This window comes from Castor canadensis, chromosome 15, assembly GCF_047511655.1.
Source record: "Castor canadensis chromosome 15, mCasCan1.hap1v2, whole genome shotgun sequence".
In the NCBI taxonomy this organism is placed as follows: domain Eukaryota; kingdom Metazoa; phylum Chordata; class Mammalia; order Rodentia; family Castoridae; genus Castor; species Castor canadensis.
The window spans coordinates 36,350,517-36,369,872 of record NC_133400.1 but is presented as its reverse complement, the minus strand read 5'-3'; the positions used below and the strand labels follow the sequence as shown (position 1 = coordinate 36,369,872).

Here is a 19,356-nt window from a genome sequence, read left to right as displayed (position 1 = left end):
AGGGTTTCTCTGTGTAGCTCAGGTTGGCTTTGAAATTCACCTCCTGCCTCAGCCTTCTGATTCTGGGATTATAGGCATGTACCACCACCCCATGTAGGTGTTAAGACATTCTTTTTTTTTTTTTTTTTTTTTTCATTTTTCTTTTATTATTCATATGTGCGTACAAGGCTTGGTTCATTTCTCCCCCCTGCCCCCACCCCCTCCCTTACCACCCACTCCACCCCCTCCCGCTCCCCCCCTCAATACCCTGCAAAAACTATTTTGCCCTTATCTCTAATTTTGTTGTAGAGAGAGTATAAACAATAATAGGAAGGAACAAGGGGTTTTGCTGGTTGAGATAAGGATAGCTATACAGGGCGTTGACTCACATTGATTTCCTGTGCGTGGGTGTTACCTTCTAGGTTAATTCTTTTTGATCTAACCTTTTCTCTAGTTCCTGGTCCCCTTTTCCTATTGGCCTCAGTTGCTTTAAGGTATCTGCTTTAGTTTCTCTGCATTAAGGGCAACAAATGCTAGCTAGTTTTTTAGGTGTCTTACCTATCCTCACCCCTCCCTTGTGTGCTCTCGCTTTTATCCTGTGCTCATAGTCCAATCCCCTTGTTGTGTTTGCCCTTGATCTAATGTCCACATATGAGGGAGAACATACGATTTTTGGTCTTTTGAGCCAGGCTAACCTCACTCAGAATGATGTTCTCCAATTCCATCCATTTACCAGCGAATGATAACATTTCGTTCTTCTTCATGGCTGCATAAAATTCCATTGTGTATAGATACCACATTTTCTTAATCCATTCGTCAGTGCTGGGGCATCTTGGCTGTTTCCATAACTTGGCTATTGTGAATAGTGCCGCAATAAACATGGATGTGCAGGTGCCTCTGGAGTAACAGTCTTTTGGGTATATCCCCAAGAGTGGTATTGCTGGATCAAATGGTAGATCGATGTCCAGCTTTTTAAGTAGCCTCCAAATTTTTTTCCAGAGTGGTTGTACTAGTCTACATTCCCACCAACAGTGTAAGAGGGTTCCTTTTTCCCCGCATCCTCACCAACACCTGTTGTTGGTGGTGTTGCTGATGATGGCTATTCTAACAGGGGTGAGGTGGAATCTTAGTGTGGTTTTAATTTGCATTTCCTTTATTGCTAGAGATGGTGAGCATCTTTTCATGTGTTTTCTGGCCATTTGAATTTCTTCTTTTGAGAAAGTTCTGTTTAGTTCACATGCCCATTTCTTTATTGGTTCATTAGTTTTGGGAGAATTTAGTTTTTTAAGTTCCCTGTATATTCTGGTTATCAGTCCTTTGTCTGATGTATAATTGGCAAATATTTTCTCCCACTCTGTGGGTGTTCTCTTCAGTTTAGAGACCATTTCTTTTGATGAACAGAAGCTTTTTAGTTTTATGAGGTCCCATTTATCTATGCTATCTCTTAGTTGCTGTGCTGCTGGGGTTTCATTGAGAAAGTTCTTACCTATACCTACTAACTCCAGAGTATTTCCTACTCTTTCTTGTATCAACTTAAGAGTTTGGGGTCTGATATTAAGATCCTTGATCCATTTTGAGTTAATCTTGGTATAGGGTGATATACATGGATCTAGTTTCAGTTTTTTGCAGACTGCTAACCAGTTTTCCCAGCAGTTTTTGTTGAAGAGGCTGCTATTTCTCCATCGTATATTTTTAGCTCCTTTGTCAAAGATAAGTTGCTCATAGTTGTGTGGCTTCATATCTGGATCCTCTATTCTGTTCCACTGGTCTTCATGTCTGTTTTTGTGCCAGTACCATGCTGTTTTTATTGTTATTGCTTTGTAATATAGTTTGAAGTCAGGTATTGTGATACCTCCTGCATTGTTCTTTTGACTGAGTATTGCCTTGGCTATTCGTGGCCTCTTGTGTTTCCATATAAATTTCACAGTAGATTTTTCAATCTCTTTAATGAATGTCATTGGAATTTTGATGGGAATTGCATTAAACATGTAGATTACTTTGGGGAGTATCGACATTTTTACTAAGGACATTCTTAAATTTTTTTTTTCTAGTACTGGGGTTTGAACTCAGGGCCTTATACTTACCAGGCAGGTGCTTTACCACTTGAGCCACATATCCAGCCCTTTTTGGTGTGGTTATTTTGGAGATGGGGTCCTCCTTTTTGCCTAAGCCTGCTATGCTCCTATTTTAGGCTTCCTACCATGATTGGGATGACAGATGCACACTACCATGACTAGCTTTTGGTTGAAATGTGGTCTCCTGAACATTTTTGCCTGAGCTGGCTTGGACCACAGTCTTCCTGATCTTAGCCTCAGCCTTCCAAGTAGCTAGGATTATATAGGGATAAGCTACTGGTGCCCGCCTCTAAGGCATTCTTTTTTTGGGGGTGGCGACAGTACTGGGATTTGAACTCAAGACCTCATGCTTGCTTGGCAGGTGCTCTACCCCTTGAGCCATTCTGCCAGCCCTTCTAAGATATTTTTAATACTCCTGAATTAGCACGACTTCAGTCTAACGCTCTCCCAACTGAGCTATCCCGGCTGCTTCTGAATTAGCACGACTTTCACTGATCATTTTCTCAAATATTGAGAAGTGATAAACCTCTTCTACCTATATTCTGTCACACGTAATTATTGTAGCTGCTTTTCATTGTGTGAAGGAATGGACCATTCTCTGTTTACAGGTGATGTATTTAGTTGTTTTTGTGTTCTTCACATGTCACTGGTCTTTTTTGTTTGTTTGTTTTGTGGTGCTGGGGATTGAACCCAGGGCCTAATGCATGCTAGGCATGTGCTCTACCACTGAGCTACATTCCCAGCTCTGTTTTTTTTTCTTTAGACTAAATTCTGGATGCCAGTAACTGTCAATTTTCTCTTTGTATGGTACAAAGAGAAACAGCGATGACCAAATGAGACGTATGTTTGATTGTATTTTCGGAATGATCTAGGAGTTAAATACAGCCTGTATTCCTTTATATTTCAAAATAAATTTTTTCAACCAGCTATTTAAAACCTTTTTCAGATTCACTAAACTAAACGTGCACACTAGGGAAACATGCTTGATTTGATTTTTCAAATATTTTCAAATGTGAAATTATTCTTTGTCCCTAAATATGTTTGTTTTGTATTCTTTCCCCACAGACTCAAAAAAATGCCTCAGTCAATGCCAGAATATGCTCTGACTAGAAATTATTTGGAACTTATGGTGGAGCTTCCTTGGAACAAAAGTACAACAGGTGAGCAAAGAAAGTAACAGTTTTCAGTCTAGTTGTCACTCAGTAAGCTTATGTAAATTCTCACTTCAGATGGCACAGCCAGTGGTGAACTCCTGGAATCCCACCCTCAGGAGGATCCTGAGTTCTAGGCCACCTGGGCTACATTGCCAGACCCTGTCTCAGAAACCAAACAAGTGAAAAAATTCAGATGTTTCTACTTGACTATCTTATTATTAAAATAGTTTTTAAATTTTTTTTGAAACCACTTTATGGTTTCAAAACCAAGGTATAATTGGCATATAAGAGCTGTTAGACAGAAGTTTGGAATAAGAATATACCCATAAAACCATTGTCACCATCAAAGAAATGTATCCATCTCCTCTCAGAATTTCCTCCTGCTCAGTGTAGTAACAGTTAGTAGAGTGTGTGTGTGTAAAATCTAACCTCTTAGTAAATTTTAAGAAAACAAAGCATTATTGTTAGTATAGGCCTTATAGGCGATCTGTAGAACTCATTTATCTTACATAACTGAAACTTGGTACTATTACCATCATCTCCTCATTTTCCCCTCCCTTGAGCCCTGGCGACCACCATTTTACTCTGCTTCTATGAGTTTGATTATTTTGTGTTTCACTTAGCATAATGTCCATCTGTGCTGCTTAAAGTGGTGGGATTTCTGTGTTTTTTAAGGCTGCATAATATTCAATTGTATGTATATACCACATTTTTTTGTTTATCCTTTCATCTGTTAACAGACATTAACATGGTTTCCATATCTCAGCTGTTGTGATGAGTACTGTAGTGAACATGGGAATGCAGACATCCCTTTGAGATCCCTATTTTAGTACTTAGAAGTGGGATCGCTTGATCTTATGGTATTTCTGCTTTTAATTTTTGAGAAACCTCTATACTGTTTTCATAATGGCTGTACCAATTTAAATTCTTACTAACTGTGCAGAGGTTACCTTTTCTCCATTTTCTTACCATCACTTTTTGTATTTATTTTTTTTGCTGGTGGTACTGGGGTTTAAACTTAGTGCCTCACACTTGTGTGCAGGTGCTCTACCACTTGAGCCACTCCTCCAGCCCTTTTTGATTGTGTATTTTTCAAGATAGGGTCTTGCAAACTATTTGCCTGGGCCGACTTCAAACTGCAGTCCTCCTGATCTCTGCCTCCTGAGTAGCTAGGATTACAGGTATGAGCCACCAGCGCCCAGCCTATACTTTTTTAAATAGCCATCCTGACAGGAGTGAGATTTGTTTGTTTGCTTTTCTTTCTTTCTTTGTTTCTTTTTTTTTTTGGAGATAGGGTCTTACTGTGAATGCTAGACTGGCTTCAAACTCAATCCATCTGCCTCTACCTCCCAAGTGCTGGGATTACAGGGAGGAACCACCATGCCTTGCATGAAACAATAACTCACGGTGACTTGTGTGCTGGGGAAGTGCTGTACCATTGTGCAACATCTCAGCTCCTCACTGTGGTTTTGATTTTCATGTCCCTGACGATTAGTGATTTTAAACACCTTTTCATGCACTTGTTGGCCATTTGTGTGTCTTCTTTGGAGAAATATCTGTTCTGGTCCTTTGCCCATTTTTTAATCAGGCTTTTTGGGTTTTTTTGCTGATTGTGTGTATGTGAGGTCATGGTATACTTTGGATAGTAGCCTCTTATCAGATACATGGTTTGCAAATATTTTCTCTCTTTCTATGGGTTGCCTTTTCATTTATTGATGGTTTGCTGTGTCTACAGAAGCTTTTTAGTTTAACTCATTCATTTTTGCCCTTGATGTCTTACTTTTGATATTGCATCCTAAATGCTGCCAAGGCCAATGTCCTGGAGCTTTTTCTGTATGTTTTCTTCTGTTTTGAGTTGATTTTTGTGAATAGTGTAAGGTAAGAATCCAGTTTCATTCTTCTGCATCTAATACCCAGTTTCCCCAACATCGTTTACTTTCTCTATTGTGCATTCTTGGTGCCCTTGTTGAAAATTAGTTGACGTATATGTTTGGGCTTATTTCTGGGCTGTCTGCTCTATTCCATTGGTCTTAATGTGTATTTTTATGCCAAAACCATACTATTTGATAGTTATAGTTTGTGATGTCATGTCATATAGTTTGATGTCATATAGTTTCTTTGTCCATGTCAGGTAAGGTGATGCTCCAGCTCTGTTCTCCTTGCCCAAGAGTGCTTTGGCCATTTGGGGTCTTTTGTAATTTCATATGAATTTTAGGATCCTTTTTTCCATTTTTGTTTAAAAGGCCATTGGAAAATTTCCATCCTGCCAACTTACTAATGTCATACTCTACATTAGTTTTTGATATCAATAGGCTGAACTTGAATGACTTAGGACAAGTAGGAAAAAAGAATGCTACATGAAAGTATCTTTTGCCTGATTTTAGAAAAAATGGGACTTTTCTGTAATTGGTGAAATAATATTTTTCTCAATGCCAGTAGTCAGTCAGACAATAAATTTTTATATTTATGTATTAGTCAGGAACAAAAGAAAACTAAACTTTGGGATATTTAACAATAAGTACCAAAAATACACTAAATATTTTTTATGTTCTCCAAAAGAAATAATTACCTGTGAAGACAGGAGGACAATAGGATGAACTTAACCATTGTGAAACTTTTTTCCTACCAGAGCCTATTTAGAGAGTTTAAATTCTTTTTATCCTCCTAGAATTTTTGTTTGTGTCAAGAATATTTAATACCAGCTTTTCTGAGTTTTTCCATATATTTTCTTTGTGGTAAGATATATTCAGTTTTTCTTCTTTGCATCAGTTTTTGTTATTTGTTAATTTTACATACAAGATTTATTGAGTTGAACGGTAGATTTGATTATCTAAACTACTATTGATATAAAAGTATCCATATGGTTGACTTTTAAAAATCACCCAAATTTATTATCCTGCTGATAAAATTTCTACATGAAAAGTAATAGAGACTTCAAAAATGTTAACCCTAAAAATGCATCTGTGCCTTATACAAAATACAAATACCAGATTTCAAGATACCAGTTTTTTTTTTTTCTTTTTTGGTGAGACTGGGGTTTGAACTCAGGGCTTCATGCTTGGAAAGCAGATGCTCTACTATTTGAACCACACCTCCAGTCCATTTTGCTCTGGTTATTTTGGAGATGAAATATCATAAACTATTTGCCCAAGCTGGCTTCAAACCTTGATTTTCCTGATTTCAGCCTCAAGTAGCTAAGATTATAGGCATGGGCCACCAAAGCCTGGCTAAAAACTGATTTCTTTTTCATTGCACAACTGGGGTTTGAACTCAGGGCCTCACACTTCAGAGGCAGACCCTCTACCACTTGAGCCACTCCACAGCCCTTTATTGTGTTGGGTATTTTTGAGATAGGGACTTGCTTTCATTTTGCCCGGGCTGGCCTTGAACCTCAATCCTCCTGATCTTTGCCTTCTGAGTAGCTAGGATTATAGGCATGAGCAATCAGTGCCCAGCAAGGTACTGATTCTTAATATTAAAAAAAAAAAAATACTTCTACTTGTGTTGTATACATGAGGCCCTGGTTTTCTCCCCAGCAACACGAAAGAAAGAGGGGGATAGGGGTTATCCTACAGAAGACCATCATTTCTGACATTGAGAATGTTTATTTTTCTCAAAGAAGGCCTAGAATGAAGTCTATTTGTATTACATGAACTATCTGGGGGTTAAAGTTAAATTGAAAAACAGACCCCTTTTGTTTTTTCTGGATAGGATCCTTTAGTACATTTGTTAGGAAGTATGGCTAGGTAGTAAGAGGAAGTTGGCCTTATCACTTTCCTTTTGTTTTGGCTACTTTTAGATTTTAAGAAATTTGTTAGGCTGGGCACAGTGGCTTTTGCCTATAATACCAGCTATTTGGGAGGCTAAGATCAGGAAGATTACAGCATGGGGCTAGCCTTGGTAAAGAAAGTTAATGAGAACCCATTTCAACAAAAAAGCTAGGCATGGTAGCCTATGTCTGTCATCCTAGCTATGCAAGAAGCTTAAGTAGGATGATCAAATTCCAGGCTAGCCTGTGCAAAAAAACTTAAGACCCTACCTGAAAAATAAAACAAAAAGGACTAGGGTGTGGCACAAGCAGTAGAGAGCCTGCCTAGCAAGCATAAGACCCTGAGTTCAAAACCCAGTATTACCAAAAAAGAAAAAAGAGGAAGGAAATAAATTTGTCTATGCACTTATAAACTGAGGGACGTTTGGGTTTTTCAAAGGTGTTTGAGGGGGAGGTTCCTTTTAAAAATAAAATTGCTATGCTGCTATGAACAGTATTGGCAAATTTATTTCTGATATGTTTCACATTTACAAGTCATGACATGCCTTCTAGTTGAAGAGAATCACTTCTTGGGACTCTGCGATGCCATGTGTCAGCAATAGAGATGTACGGCACCCATGTTCACTTCATAAAAATGTTTCTCTCTGTTTTGCATTTCAGCAAGTAACTGGTAAATTGTGGTAGAAAAGGAGTAAAACTCCTTTTCATAGTTTTTGTTTGTGTGGTGCTGGTGATCAAACCCAGAGCCTTGAGCATGCTAGGCAAACACTCCACCAACAAACTACATCCCCAGCCCTCTTGATAATTTTTGAAAAAGTTTACCTTACTAAGTACAGATCTGAAATACTAAAATCAGAAAGGGAAGAGTTAAAAGGAAATTAGTTTAAAATTAGCCTAAGGAAGAGGAGCTAGTAGATTTTGTTTCGATCTTCCGATTATAAATAGAGAAATTCATGTTCAAATAGGGTTTAATTTTTTTTACTTGTAACCAGAAGTATCATTCAAAATAGGAAGCATGCATTCTGAGTCATTAAAAGGAACAACCAGAAAAATATTGGTAACCTAATATCGAACCATCTTTGCAAAGCTAAAAAAAAATCCCACTGGGATTTATAGATTATTCTTCTAATAAATGTGATTTATTATCAGTTTAATATTTAGAGCTATACAAAATGGGATTGGTATTGAAGGTTTTAATGTTAGGGTTAACATTGAGAAACAATTGGAGAACTTTCTGCCCTGCCAATTTGTACATTCATTGGTCATATTTTGACACCAGGATTCTCACTGAAATCAGTAGTACTATAATTAAGTATGCATTTGTTACTGCCTAACTGGGTTTTTTTTTTCTTTTTTTATTAGTGTCTTCAGGTTTTCTGGAATGAGCATGTATTATTACTGTAATGAAAAAAACCACACCTTTTTAAAAAGGAAAATAATATGAAGGCAAATATGTAGAATATGTAGAAATTATGTGTCCATAAAAAATAATGTGTATCTGTGTACTGGAGAAATAGCTCAAGTGGTAGAGCACCTGCCCAGGAGGCCATAAGTTCAAATCCCAGAACCACCAAAAGAAAGAGAGAGAGAAAGAAAAAAAGAAAGAACGTATATCTAGAAAACCTAAGCCAGGCACAGTGACTCCCGCCTATAATCCTAGCTATTCAAGAGGCACAGATCAGGAGGATCACATTTGAAGCCAGCCTGGGCTAACAGTTTGTGAGATCCTATCTCAAAAATACCCAACACAAAAAAAGGGCTGGCGGAATGGCTCAAGTGGCAGAGTGCGTGCCTTAGCAACCATGAAGCCCTGAATTCAAGCCCCAGTAGTACCAAGATTGATAGATAGATAGATAGATAGATAGACAGACAGATAGACAGATAGATGATAGATAGACAAACAGGTAGGTAGGTAGGTGGGTAGATAGGTAGATAAGATAGCAAAAGCAAAAGAAAATCATTACAAATGAAGTGATATGAGTATGGGGTTTAATTGTGTAGTGCCTGCTATCTCTGGAGATACTAATCTTGAACAGGAAACCAAACCAAGTGTATCTTTAAAGACTCATTGAGAAGTATCCAAGTTTGTTTGTTTGTTTGTTTGTTTATTTTGTGGTACTGGAGTTTGAACTTAGTGCCTTACACTTGCTAGGCAGGTGCTTTACCAATTGAGCCACACCCCAACCCCAAGTCTGTTTTTAGGGACATCTTTTTTCCTAAAAAATATTTTGACTCTTGCCAAGCTTAAAAGGAGTTCTTTCACTTAAAATTCCATGTACTCAAATAGTTTCTGTTGGATTGTTTGGCAGACCGCCTGGACATTCGGGCAGCCCGAATTCTTCTTGATAATGACCATTATGCCATGGAAAAATTGAAGAAAAGAGTTCTGGAATACTTGGCTGTCAGACAGCTGAAAAACAACCTGAAGGGCCCAATTCTTTGCTTTGTTGGCCCTCCTGGAGTTGGTAAAACAAGTGTGGGAAGATCTGTGGCCAAAACTCTTGGTCGAGAATTCCACAGGATTGCACTGGGAGGAGTGTGTGATCAGTCTGATATTCGAGGACACAGGTAAAACACTTCTCAGCTTATCTTTGATTCTGCTTCCCTTTTCATTGACTAGAGCCCTCCAAAAGTCGAGGCATAATATATGTCTATTTCCCTTTAAAAGGGCCTTTTGTGGCCTCTTGATTGGAAGGCACATTTATAAGACTTGATTAGCTAGCCTAGAGCCTTTAAGCTCAATGGTCTACCCAAGTTAACCTTGATATAAGCAATTCACGGTATATCTGGGAAAACCCTGTTTCAGTCTCAAATTCATACACCTTATAAAAGGGACTGATTTTCCATCTCCAACCACCATACAGCATAGCTATGTCATAAAACTCTAAAGGTATACTGGACATTTGTGTGCCTGCTATGACATGTTGGCAAGGAGAAGTAGGTGAAATCTTTGGAGAACAACTAAATGGGTAACTAGTCTGTGCTTCAGCTATTCTAGAGGCTCATTTGAATAGAATTGTAAATTAAATTATGTATGGATGCTATAATGTCTTTACGTTCATTTTGTCCTAGTAGCACTCCATAAACAATAGTCAGTCACTCACTAAGAGTTTAAAAAAATAACTGCAACAGCTAGGACAGATAGGAGAAGGTAAGAATCTTCTTTTTGCTCTACCACTTGACTCATGTTCCCAGCCCAAGAAATCTTTGATAGCAAATTTGTTCTGCCTACAGTTTAAGCTTCCTTTTATGAAGACTGGTTTTTGTGTTATGAACATGAATAATAAAAGGTTAGCATAATTAAGCTTACCCTTGCATTTTGGGCTTACTTTCTGTAAAACTACATTAAGCTGTAAGAACTGTGTCTCTGATTAGTCTACACTATTAGAATTATTTGCCTGTTACACTTGTTTTGTTCTTTGGTCTCTCTGTTAACCTGAGTGGAAGATCCTAGGGAATGCCTAAACCTATATTTCATGGTTTAAGGGTTTCATCACAGTTGCAAGCTGTGAGGAGACATATCTAGAGGGCGTGCATTTTAAAAAATTGGGGAGGGGGTTGTCCCTAGTGATGAAACTCAGTGATAGAGCTAACATGGGTTCAAACCCCAGCATCACAAAATTTAAAATGTAGAAAACATAAACGGCTTACAAAATAATATGATGCATTTTAACATCTTATTTTCCAATTGCTTTATTCACAGATAGAGATGAAAAACTGTTTCAAAAGCTTTTTATGAGAAATGGGTTATTTTATTCTCATTTATTGTTTTAAGTTCTTATGCATCAAAGAAGAATCTTCTGATGTTTTAATAAATAAGCAATGAGGGTACAGATTAGGGCAAGGAATGAATTTGGGTCATTGCTTCTGGCAACTTCAAAAGGTACTTTTGTTCCTTAGACCTTTTTATTCTCCCATGTACCACTAGAGGCTGTAGTTTGCTTTCATAATGAAAGTGGTAATAGTAGTCGTGGGGCAACCATGGAGAATAAATATAGGGCTAAAATGTGATTTTACTCCAAAGCCTTTAGGAGATGTTTCCCATTCAACTGATTTAATTTATACTCAACACTGTTTTAGGTTACTTCTTATCTGTAGAATAGGACAAGGTAGAGCAGTGTAGTGTAGTGTAAGTATTTGAAGGGATTTAGAGAATGATTCTGTAGAATTAATGCTGTGAAGATCTGCTGTACTGGTTGGTACACGACGTCTAGGTAATTTGTCCTTATTTCCTTCCACGTTGACATTGATTATTTTCTAGAACTTTGGAGGTGCTTAGTGCCTTACACAACACAGCCATCCTTAAGCATTAGCTTTACTATTTTAATTTTAAATTTTAAGAAGGACTGGTCTAAATAAATCTCAGTATCACATTTTATAAGTTTAGTCTGGTTTTTAAAATTGCATTCTAAAATACCTTGTCCTCAGCATTGTTATTTAATTTATGTGGCAGAACTATAAAAAAATGTATGTTTGTTGCATAGAGAATGTATACTTAAGGGTCTTGTCACTTCTTGTGAATGTTGTTGGATTTAAAAAGATAACTGTTTTAGATCATGCATATTAAATTTATTTACTTTTTTCCCAAGTAAATATGCCTTCGCATGACTATAATACCACAGCAACCTGCCCTTGCGCTGTTTGGGGATTACTATCCATTTCCCCTCTAAATTATTCTTTTTTTTTTTTTTTTTTGTAACACTGGGGTTTGAACTCAGAGCCTCACACTTGCTGCTTGCTAGGCAGGTGCTCTTACTGCTTTAGCCATTCCACCAGGCCCCTCTAAATTATTAAAACCTGATCAAAAATTTTCTTTGGAAACCTTTTGGAGGTGCATAGAGAGTGAGTGTGGTTGTTAAGGAGCAGAGGGTGAGGGCAGAATGTGCGCTCCAGTCAGAGTTAGGAAGTGAAGGTGACTGGGGAGGGTGGGAAAGAAGAGTAGAGGATTATAGCACAACCATGGGTGGCGTCTATGAGAGCACATAGTTCCATGTGATAGTTGAGGCATTTGCAGAAACACCCAGGTCTTGGTATTTGACTACTAGTCACATGCTCATGGTTAGAGTTCATGAACGGTTTTGTTTTTCCTTAGTCTCTGAGTAGGCATCACTGTTCTGCAGTCTTAAAATAGCCAAGAGAAAACATAGCTGCTTTATGTTATGTCCCTTGCTTATTCTCTATGTTGTCACTCACTCTCCCCGTTTTCCTAGGCCTGGAACTCCAGCCATTTGCTACAAGTACCTGTTTATGTGAAGGAATGTGCTAATTAAGTTGGGAATTGATTTTAAAAACAACTGAAGATAAATATTTTTAGTGTGAAATAATAATGAGGTGGAGATGGAAAAGGAAAAAAGAAAGCGTGGTTTACATCTAAATTTTGAACTGGGGAAATAATAATGATCTGACAAAACATTGGCCCATTGTTTTTCTTCATATTATTTTGAGGGACTTAAAGGAAGAATGGAGTAATGCTTATTAGCTTCATATTAACTCATGCAGCTTTTTAGTCTTCTCAACATTTCTCATTTGGGTTTATGTCCACTGTGATTTTTCTGTTTACCTTATAAGCCACAGAGTACATGATCCTGTCTCTCTGTTTTTACAACTTAAATTTTTGTATTTAAATAATTTAAATCAGTGGCGTAAATTCAGTGTAAACTAACATTTGTTTGTTTGGTTGGTTTTTGGTTTTTTGAGGCAGAGTCTTGTTAGGTAACCCAGACTAGCCTGAAATTCTATGTGTAGCATAGGCTGGCTCAAACTTGTGATTCTCCTATCTCAGCCTCATGAGTGCTGGGATTGCTTAAATAATTTCTTATAGGATGAAGTTTTATGAAACCAGTTTGCATAAATCTGTTTTTTTGTTGGTAAAAAAATACTTTATTGTTACATGTCAAATCACTGTTGATATTAGCTCTTTGGAATAATTTAACCAGCTATTTGAACAGATAACAAAATTATGCCATTGCAAGAAATCTTTGGCTTAGTTTTCAAACAAGATGAGGAGAAAAACAATCTTAGGATTTCCATGTTGATAAATTTTCATACAGTTTTCACTGAAATAGTTAAGTTATAAGTTAGCTGTTTCATTATTCATTTCTACAACGAAAAATAACTGCAGCAGCAGGCTTTAATACATTTCTAGCATAGTACACCAGCTCACTATTCTTAGAACTTGTATTTGCATATAGCCCTTTTTTGCCTCTCTAAAACAGGTTTATTTTAAGGCCCAAACCCCAGCTTCCTCCATTAATGTAGGTGCAGTCAGTTTTGATCTCTCTTCACTATATTGACCATGTATTGTCTACTGTGCTCCTTTAAAGATTAAATAATACACATATCTGGCATTTCTTATGTACATCTGTGGACATAAAACATACGTACAGATTGAGCATCCCTAATCTGGAAATCTGGAATGCTCTAAATCCAAAATTTTTTCAACATTGACATGAATCCCTCAGGTGGAAAATTCCACACCTGACTTCATGTAATACATCTTAGCCAAAATGCAGCTGCACTGAAATATTGTGTAAAATTACCTGCTGCAGCCTATTGTAAAAGGTGTGCATGAAAAATAAATGAATTTTATGTTTACATTTGGGTCCCACTCCCAAGATATCTGAGGTGAGGGGGTGTTATGTGTGTGTGCGTGCAGATATTCGAGAACCCAAAAACATTCAAAGTCTGAAACACCACTTCTAGTCCCAAGCATTTTGGATAAGGGATACTTAATCTGTGTATTAAAAAATCAAACTCTGTTGGGCAGGGAATTTAGTGTATATATTATATTCCTTTTTATCACCCCATGGTGCTTAGTTAGCATCAGTTAGTAAGTGTAAGGTAGGTACTTTCCAAGTGTTTTGTGAATTCATATAAGATTAAGACAGTTGTATTTTTGAAGCCATACAGTACTTTAGATGAGTCTAAATACATACAAATTAGCCTATAAAAAGATTTAGGAATGACTGCTAGGACAGCAACAATTGGATTTGTATAGACATATTAACATCACAGTTCTTTGAAGACTTTTCTTCTTGAGTCATTAAATTTTCTTTTAGACTTAATACTTTTTCTAGTTTTAGATGTATATGCACACACACATACACACAAACCTCTGGGTAGAAAGTTTAAAAAACAAAAAATGAAAGGAAAATCTTCATGTTTTTCTACCATATGAGGATTATCATGTTAAGTTTTTATTTCTTGTCCACCAGACTTTGCACTAGGCATCTTTTGCCTGTTTTTTTTTTTTAAGCAATACAATGTAATCCTACCCTTTCCACTTAACATTATAGTGCATAAACTTTTTAATATTATGAAGTTTTGTAAATATAATTTAGTTATATGCCTTATAGACTATGAGAGCTCTTAAACAGGAAGAATTGATGATGATGCATCCTTTCCTCATTTTTAGATATTATCTGCAATAACATGTTGACCAGGCTTTTGTATTACACTAAATTTGAAGATACCTAGGTATGGAGCAGAATATTAAGACCGTTGATTACCATGGAGCTGTAAATAGATGATACTGTAATTGTCTATGGTTGTTTCTTGAAGTATAGACCAGATTAATTTTTGGAAAATGAAAAATACTCATTATTTAAATTTCTGAACTATACAGATTGTTTTGGTTTTGTGTATCTTATATACTAGTTGAATAGTCCTGATAAATCTATGAATTGCCTGCAGCAATTATAAGAAAATGTGAATTGGCATATTTTTTTCTTCTGATGTAATAATTTTGCTATATAGACTTAAATCCATTTGGAATATTTTAATTTTTCTTAATGTAAATTAATTGTACAAAGGGGTTTTGTGATACTTCCATACATGTGTACAATATACTTTGATCAAATTCACCCCTCTATTATACTTTCTTAGCCTCTTTCCATCCTCCTTTTTTGAAACAGTTTTTAGTGGGTTTAATTATGCAATTTTTCATACTTAATAAAGTGAACTTTGATCATGTTCAACTCCCCAAAACCCTCTCCTTTTCCCCTCCTCTCTCTCCCTGGTTCCCCCTACCAAACAGTTCCCCTTTTACACTCAAGGCCTATTAACATTTTAAATTTTAATTTTTTGTACATATTAATCAGGTCCCGTATAATTTTCTATAGAACTCATATGTTTTATTTTATTTTTTATTTATTTTTTGGCGGTACTGGGGTTTGAACTTAGGGCCTCATATTGTTAGGCAGGCACTCTACCACTTGAGTCACTCTGCCAGCCCCTTTTCTGTGTTGGGCATTTTCAAGACAGGGTCTTGTGAACTATTCGCCCTGGCTGGCTTTGAACTAAAATCCTCCTGATCTCTACCTCCCTAGTAGTTAGGATTACAGGGGGTTGAATCCAGGGCCTTGCAAATGCTAGGCAAAGTACTATACCACTGAACTACAGGCAGAATTCATACATTTTTAAGTGAACATGTTTACTTCAATTTTAGGAAAAAAATTCTAGATAATTACACATTCATACTGAATAACATAAGTCAGTGATGTGATGGGTTCTGTATAAACTGTATTATGCTATGTTCCTTTCCAGATGTGATATTATGAGAAAGTAAAATATAGAAAAGACTAGTATTTTCTCCTTAAGAAAATTGTTTGTAAAAAGTACCACTTTCATTTATTTCCTACCTGTGTGACTCCTCAGAATTTTTTTTTTTTTTTGCAGTGCTGGAGCTTGAACTCAGGGCCTTCTCCTTGAGCCACTCCACCATCCCTTTTTTGTGATGAGTTTTTTCGAGATAGGGTCTCGCAAACTATTTCCCTGGGCTGGCTTCAAACTGCAATCCTGCTGATCTCTGCCTCCTGAGTAGCTGGGATTACAAGTGTGAGCCACCAGTGCTCAGAATGTTTTAATATGTGAATTTATTAACTGTTGCAGTTGTTTTGTGATATTGGAAGATAACATTTTTATTTTGTGTATTACCACATTTTTCACTGTCTGCTTTCATATTCCCCAGGTTTATTCAAATTATATTGTGTATCTTCAGTCAGTGAATTATATGCTGCCATCACTTTTAGCCAAAGATTGTCCTGAGTAGAAAAACATGTGCAAATAAATTCAGTATATATAAGATACTGAATACTGGATTGCTAGGGTGGTTTCTAGAAGTTTTTCTCTTTTATAAACTAGAGCATGTGCTGTATCCTTCCATTAAATAATCAGTTATCTAACTAGTTAGTAGTAAGTCAGTGTTTATTTTCTGTGATCTTAGAAATGTACTTGACAGTGAGGCTCAAATCATTGGACAGTAAGTCAAACCTACCATCTTGTTTAGACTCAAAATATCAATAAAAGGTGGCAAATTCAGGTATTGCTTCATGTGGTGTTCTTTACTTTTATGTGAATTCTTTTTCAGGAGCTCATGAGCTTTGTGGTGATGATTATCTTTGTGGCTTGACCTAGACTAGTGGCATACATTTGGGAGATGTCACCTGTGACTGAGGAACACTAAGGACATTGAGTAGGCTTGGCACTATAAAATGTCATTTGTGAGAGTTGCTTTCCTGAGACAGATTCTGAAATTGCACTTAAATTCAGGCGTACTGATTAATAACAGTTAACATTGTTTGAAAGCTTACTGTGGGCTACCTGAGGCTGTATACTTTACATAAGTTCTCTCATCCCCGTATAACCCATGAGATTGGCACTGTTATCCCACTTCATAGATGGGAAAATTGAGACTTAGGTCAAGTTATTTGTCCAAAGTAGCATTCAAAGGTTCATGTCACCTAAACAGTGGTGATAGATGTTTTTGGTAGCCTCTGGTCAGTCTGGTAGAGAAGTGTTACAACTCTATAACCACCACCTACTCTGCATTAAGACTTGAACTCTGTCATCAAAGTGTTCACTGGCTCATTAGAGAAGGTTATAGTACCCATGAGTAAAAACTAGGTCACAAGTAATCATTGGGTGAATTGTAGGGCCAGTAAATGCTGTGGGCATTGTATTACCAGAAAGATCACCGCGAGAAGAGGTCAAGAAAGATTTCTTAGAATTGTTAGGAATTACATAGGCAAGAAGAGTAAGGGCAGTGTTTTAGTCAGTTTTTTTGTCACTGGGACAAGCAGCTAATGAAGAAAAGTTTATTTAGCTCACAGTTTTGGAGGATAAAAGTCCAAACAGCATGGGCTTCCCTTTGGCTGCATCACTTCAGAGGAGCATGGGGAGAGTAAGTGATTACATCATAAACAGGAATCCAAACAGTCAGATGGAGTCAGGCTTGTTCCTTTTAGAACATCCCTCTCCCAAGAACCACTTTAAAGACCATGAGAAATACCTTCATCCCTTTGGATGTCTCCTAATACCATCAACCTTGGGCCCCCCACCCAGCCTTTACCACATGGACCTTTAAGGGACTCTCAAACCATAGCTATACCATAGCAGGCAGGAAGCACTGTATTAACAAAGGCTTTAAAAAAAAAAAGACAAAACCAAAAGATTTTGATTGTGGATGAAGCAAAAGTAATGGCCTCAATTGGAGAAAGCTGGTGGCTAGATTGTGAAGAGCCTTCAATTGTAGACAAAGGAGTTTGAACCTGTGCTGTGAGCTCTGGGAAACAGTGGGAAGTTGAGGACTTGTTTGCAGTGACTACTGTCTTGATTGCCACTTCTCTAGAATACTATTTTTTCTCCCTGACTTTAGGTCTAAAATACCTGATTTTGAAATCTTCTTAACAAAAAATGGGAAGTAAAATTAGATTGATTACTGCAGCAAGAAATGATCCTCAGAGGTTTTGAGTTCAAAAGAATTTTCCCTTCCCTACCACTCTTAAAAATCAGAGTAATGACATGTGTAGGTTCTCTAAAAAAATAATTTGGAAGAATATTAATTTTGCATTTCACCCTTTCTGTATCCCATTCTGAAATCTTGCATATGCTAACTCGTTATTGTAATGAGACAATGTTCATTGTATCTGGCCACCTTCCCTGGATGAAAGGCATTCCCACGATATTTCTCAGGCTTTCTTGTGTTTTCAAAGGTCATCCTTTTTATTCTGTCCTACTTTACAGTCATGTGACAGAATTGAGACTTGCTCTGTGACCGGCTGTGCAGATGGGGAGATAACTGCTGCTGCCCCACTCCTATTGGTCATTTCTTTCAAGCAGCTAGTGTCTTAGGATCTTTTAAAAGCAGCATTTGCTCTTACAGCAAGGTTGTAGTTAAAATTACAAATTTGTTGCTTATAATAAAATTTGCCAACTTTTTTTAAAAGGCACATGTTTAATAGGCATGCTTGTTTTATTTTATGACACACTGTACATCTGTCATAGTTACAGGAATGATTCTTGTTCAAGGATAATAACATAGCCTCTAACATTTTAAAGCTCTGCAGAATATCTGTCAGAACTTGGTTATGCCACAGATGCAAAATAGTAGAATTTTGATGTAAATGCTGTGGCCTCGAACCCTCTTACTATGATTAGTGGATTTGAAAATTAAGGAGTTTGGAAATTTTTTTGTTCTATGTTCTGAGTCCCCTTTGTACAAATTTTAATCTCCTTCATGAAGGTATCTTAGCTAGTCCTGGAGCAGTTCCTTCAGTATGTGAGATGGTGGTTGTGTTAGGACAGGAGTGAGCTCTGAAAAACCATGAACACTATGGGAGTTAAATTCATAGGGCCCTTTAACATTTTGGAATCTTGAAGAGCATGAACACTTAAATGTGGTGTTTTCCATTTTACTAAATGGCAAAATGAGATTCATTTCTTCCAATTTCATAGGTAACTTGCAGCCAGAATTTAGAATAAGAATTAGGTATGATAACTTTTTGATGTATCATAGTGCCTTTAAATGTGTAGCAGCTTCTTGCTGTGTTGTAGTGATAACTGAAGTTTGATTTCTCAATGGTGGATTGCCTCTAGACCCTCACTGCTGTGAATTTGCTGCTTCTTTCTGTAGGCGCACCTATGTGGGCAGTATGCCTGGTCGCATAATCAATGGCTTGAAGACTGTTGGAGTTAACAACCCAGTGTTCCTGTTGGATGAGGTTGATAAGCTGGGAAAAAGTCTACAGGGTGATCCTGCAGCCGCTCTGCTAGAGGTAAGAACCAGAAAATCTCTGTTTACCATCACCCTTGAAGAGTACAAATGAGAGTGGATCATATTTGAGTAATATATACATTTGAATAATATACACATTGGTCTATGGTTAGTTATGGGAAAAATAGTATGATACAGGGACCAGGAGTGGTGGCTCATGTTTGTAATCCCAGCACTCAGAACTCAAGAGGCAGAGAAGGGAGTATCGAAATTCGAAGTCACCCAGGGCAAAAGAGTTAGCAAGACCCTATCTCAGAAAACAAGCTATCACAAGCCTGTAATCCTAGCTACACAGAGATAGAGGCAGGAGGACTATGGTCCAAGGCC

The 19,356-nt window shown here is 37.2% G+C and overlaps 1 protein-coding gene across 1 annotated transcript in view; it reads left to right on the top strand.

The window, feature by feature from the left end:
• Window positions 1-19,356, top strand: part of Lonp2 (lon peptidase 2, peroxisomal) — a 102,750-nt gene that overhangs the window by 20,845 nt on the left and 62,549 nt on the right. Inside the window, exons 6-8 of the mRNA XM_020181678.2 lie at window positions 3,120-3,214; window positions 9,287-9,545; window positions 18,889-19,030. Of these exons, the coding sequence (XP_020037267.2) occupies window positions 3,120-3,214; window positions 9,287-9,545; window positions 18,889-19,030 (496 nt within the window). The remainder of the gene's footprint in view (window positions 1-3,119; window positions 3,215-9,286; window positions 9,546-18,888; window positions 19,031-19,356) is intronic.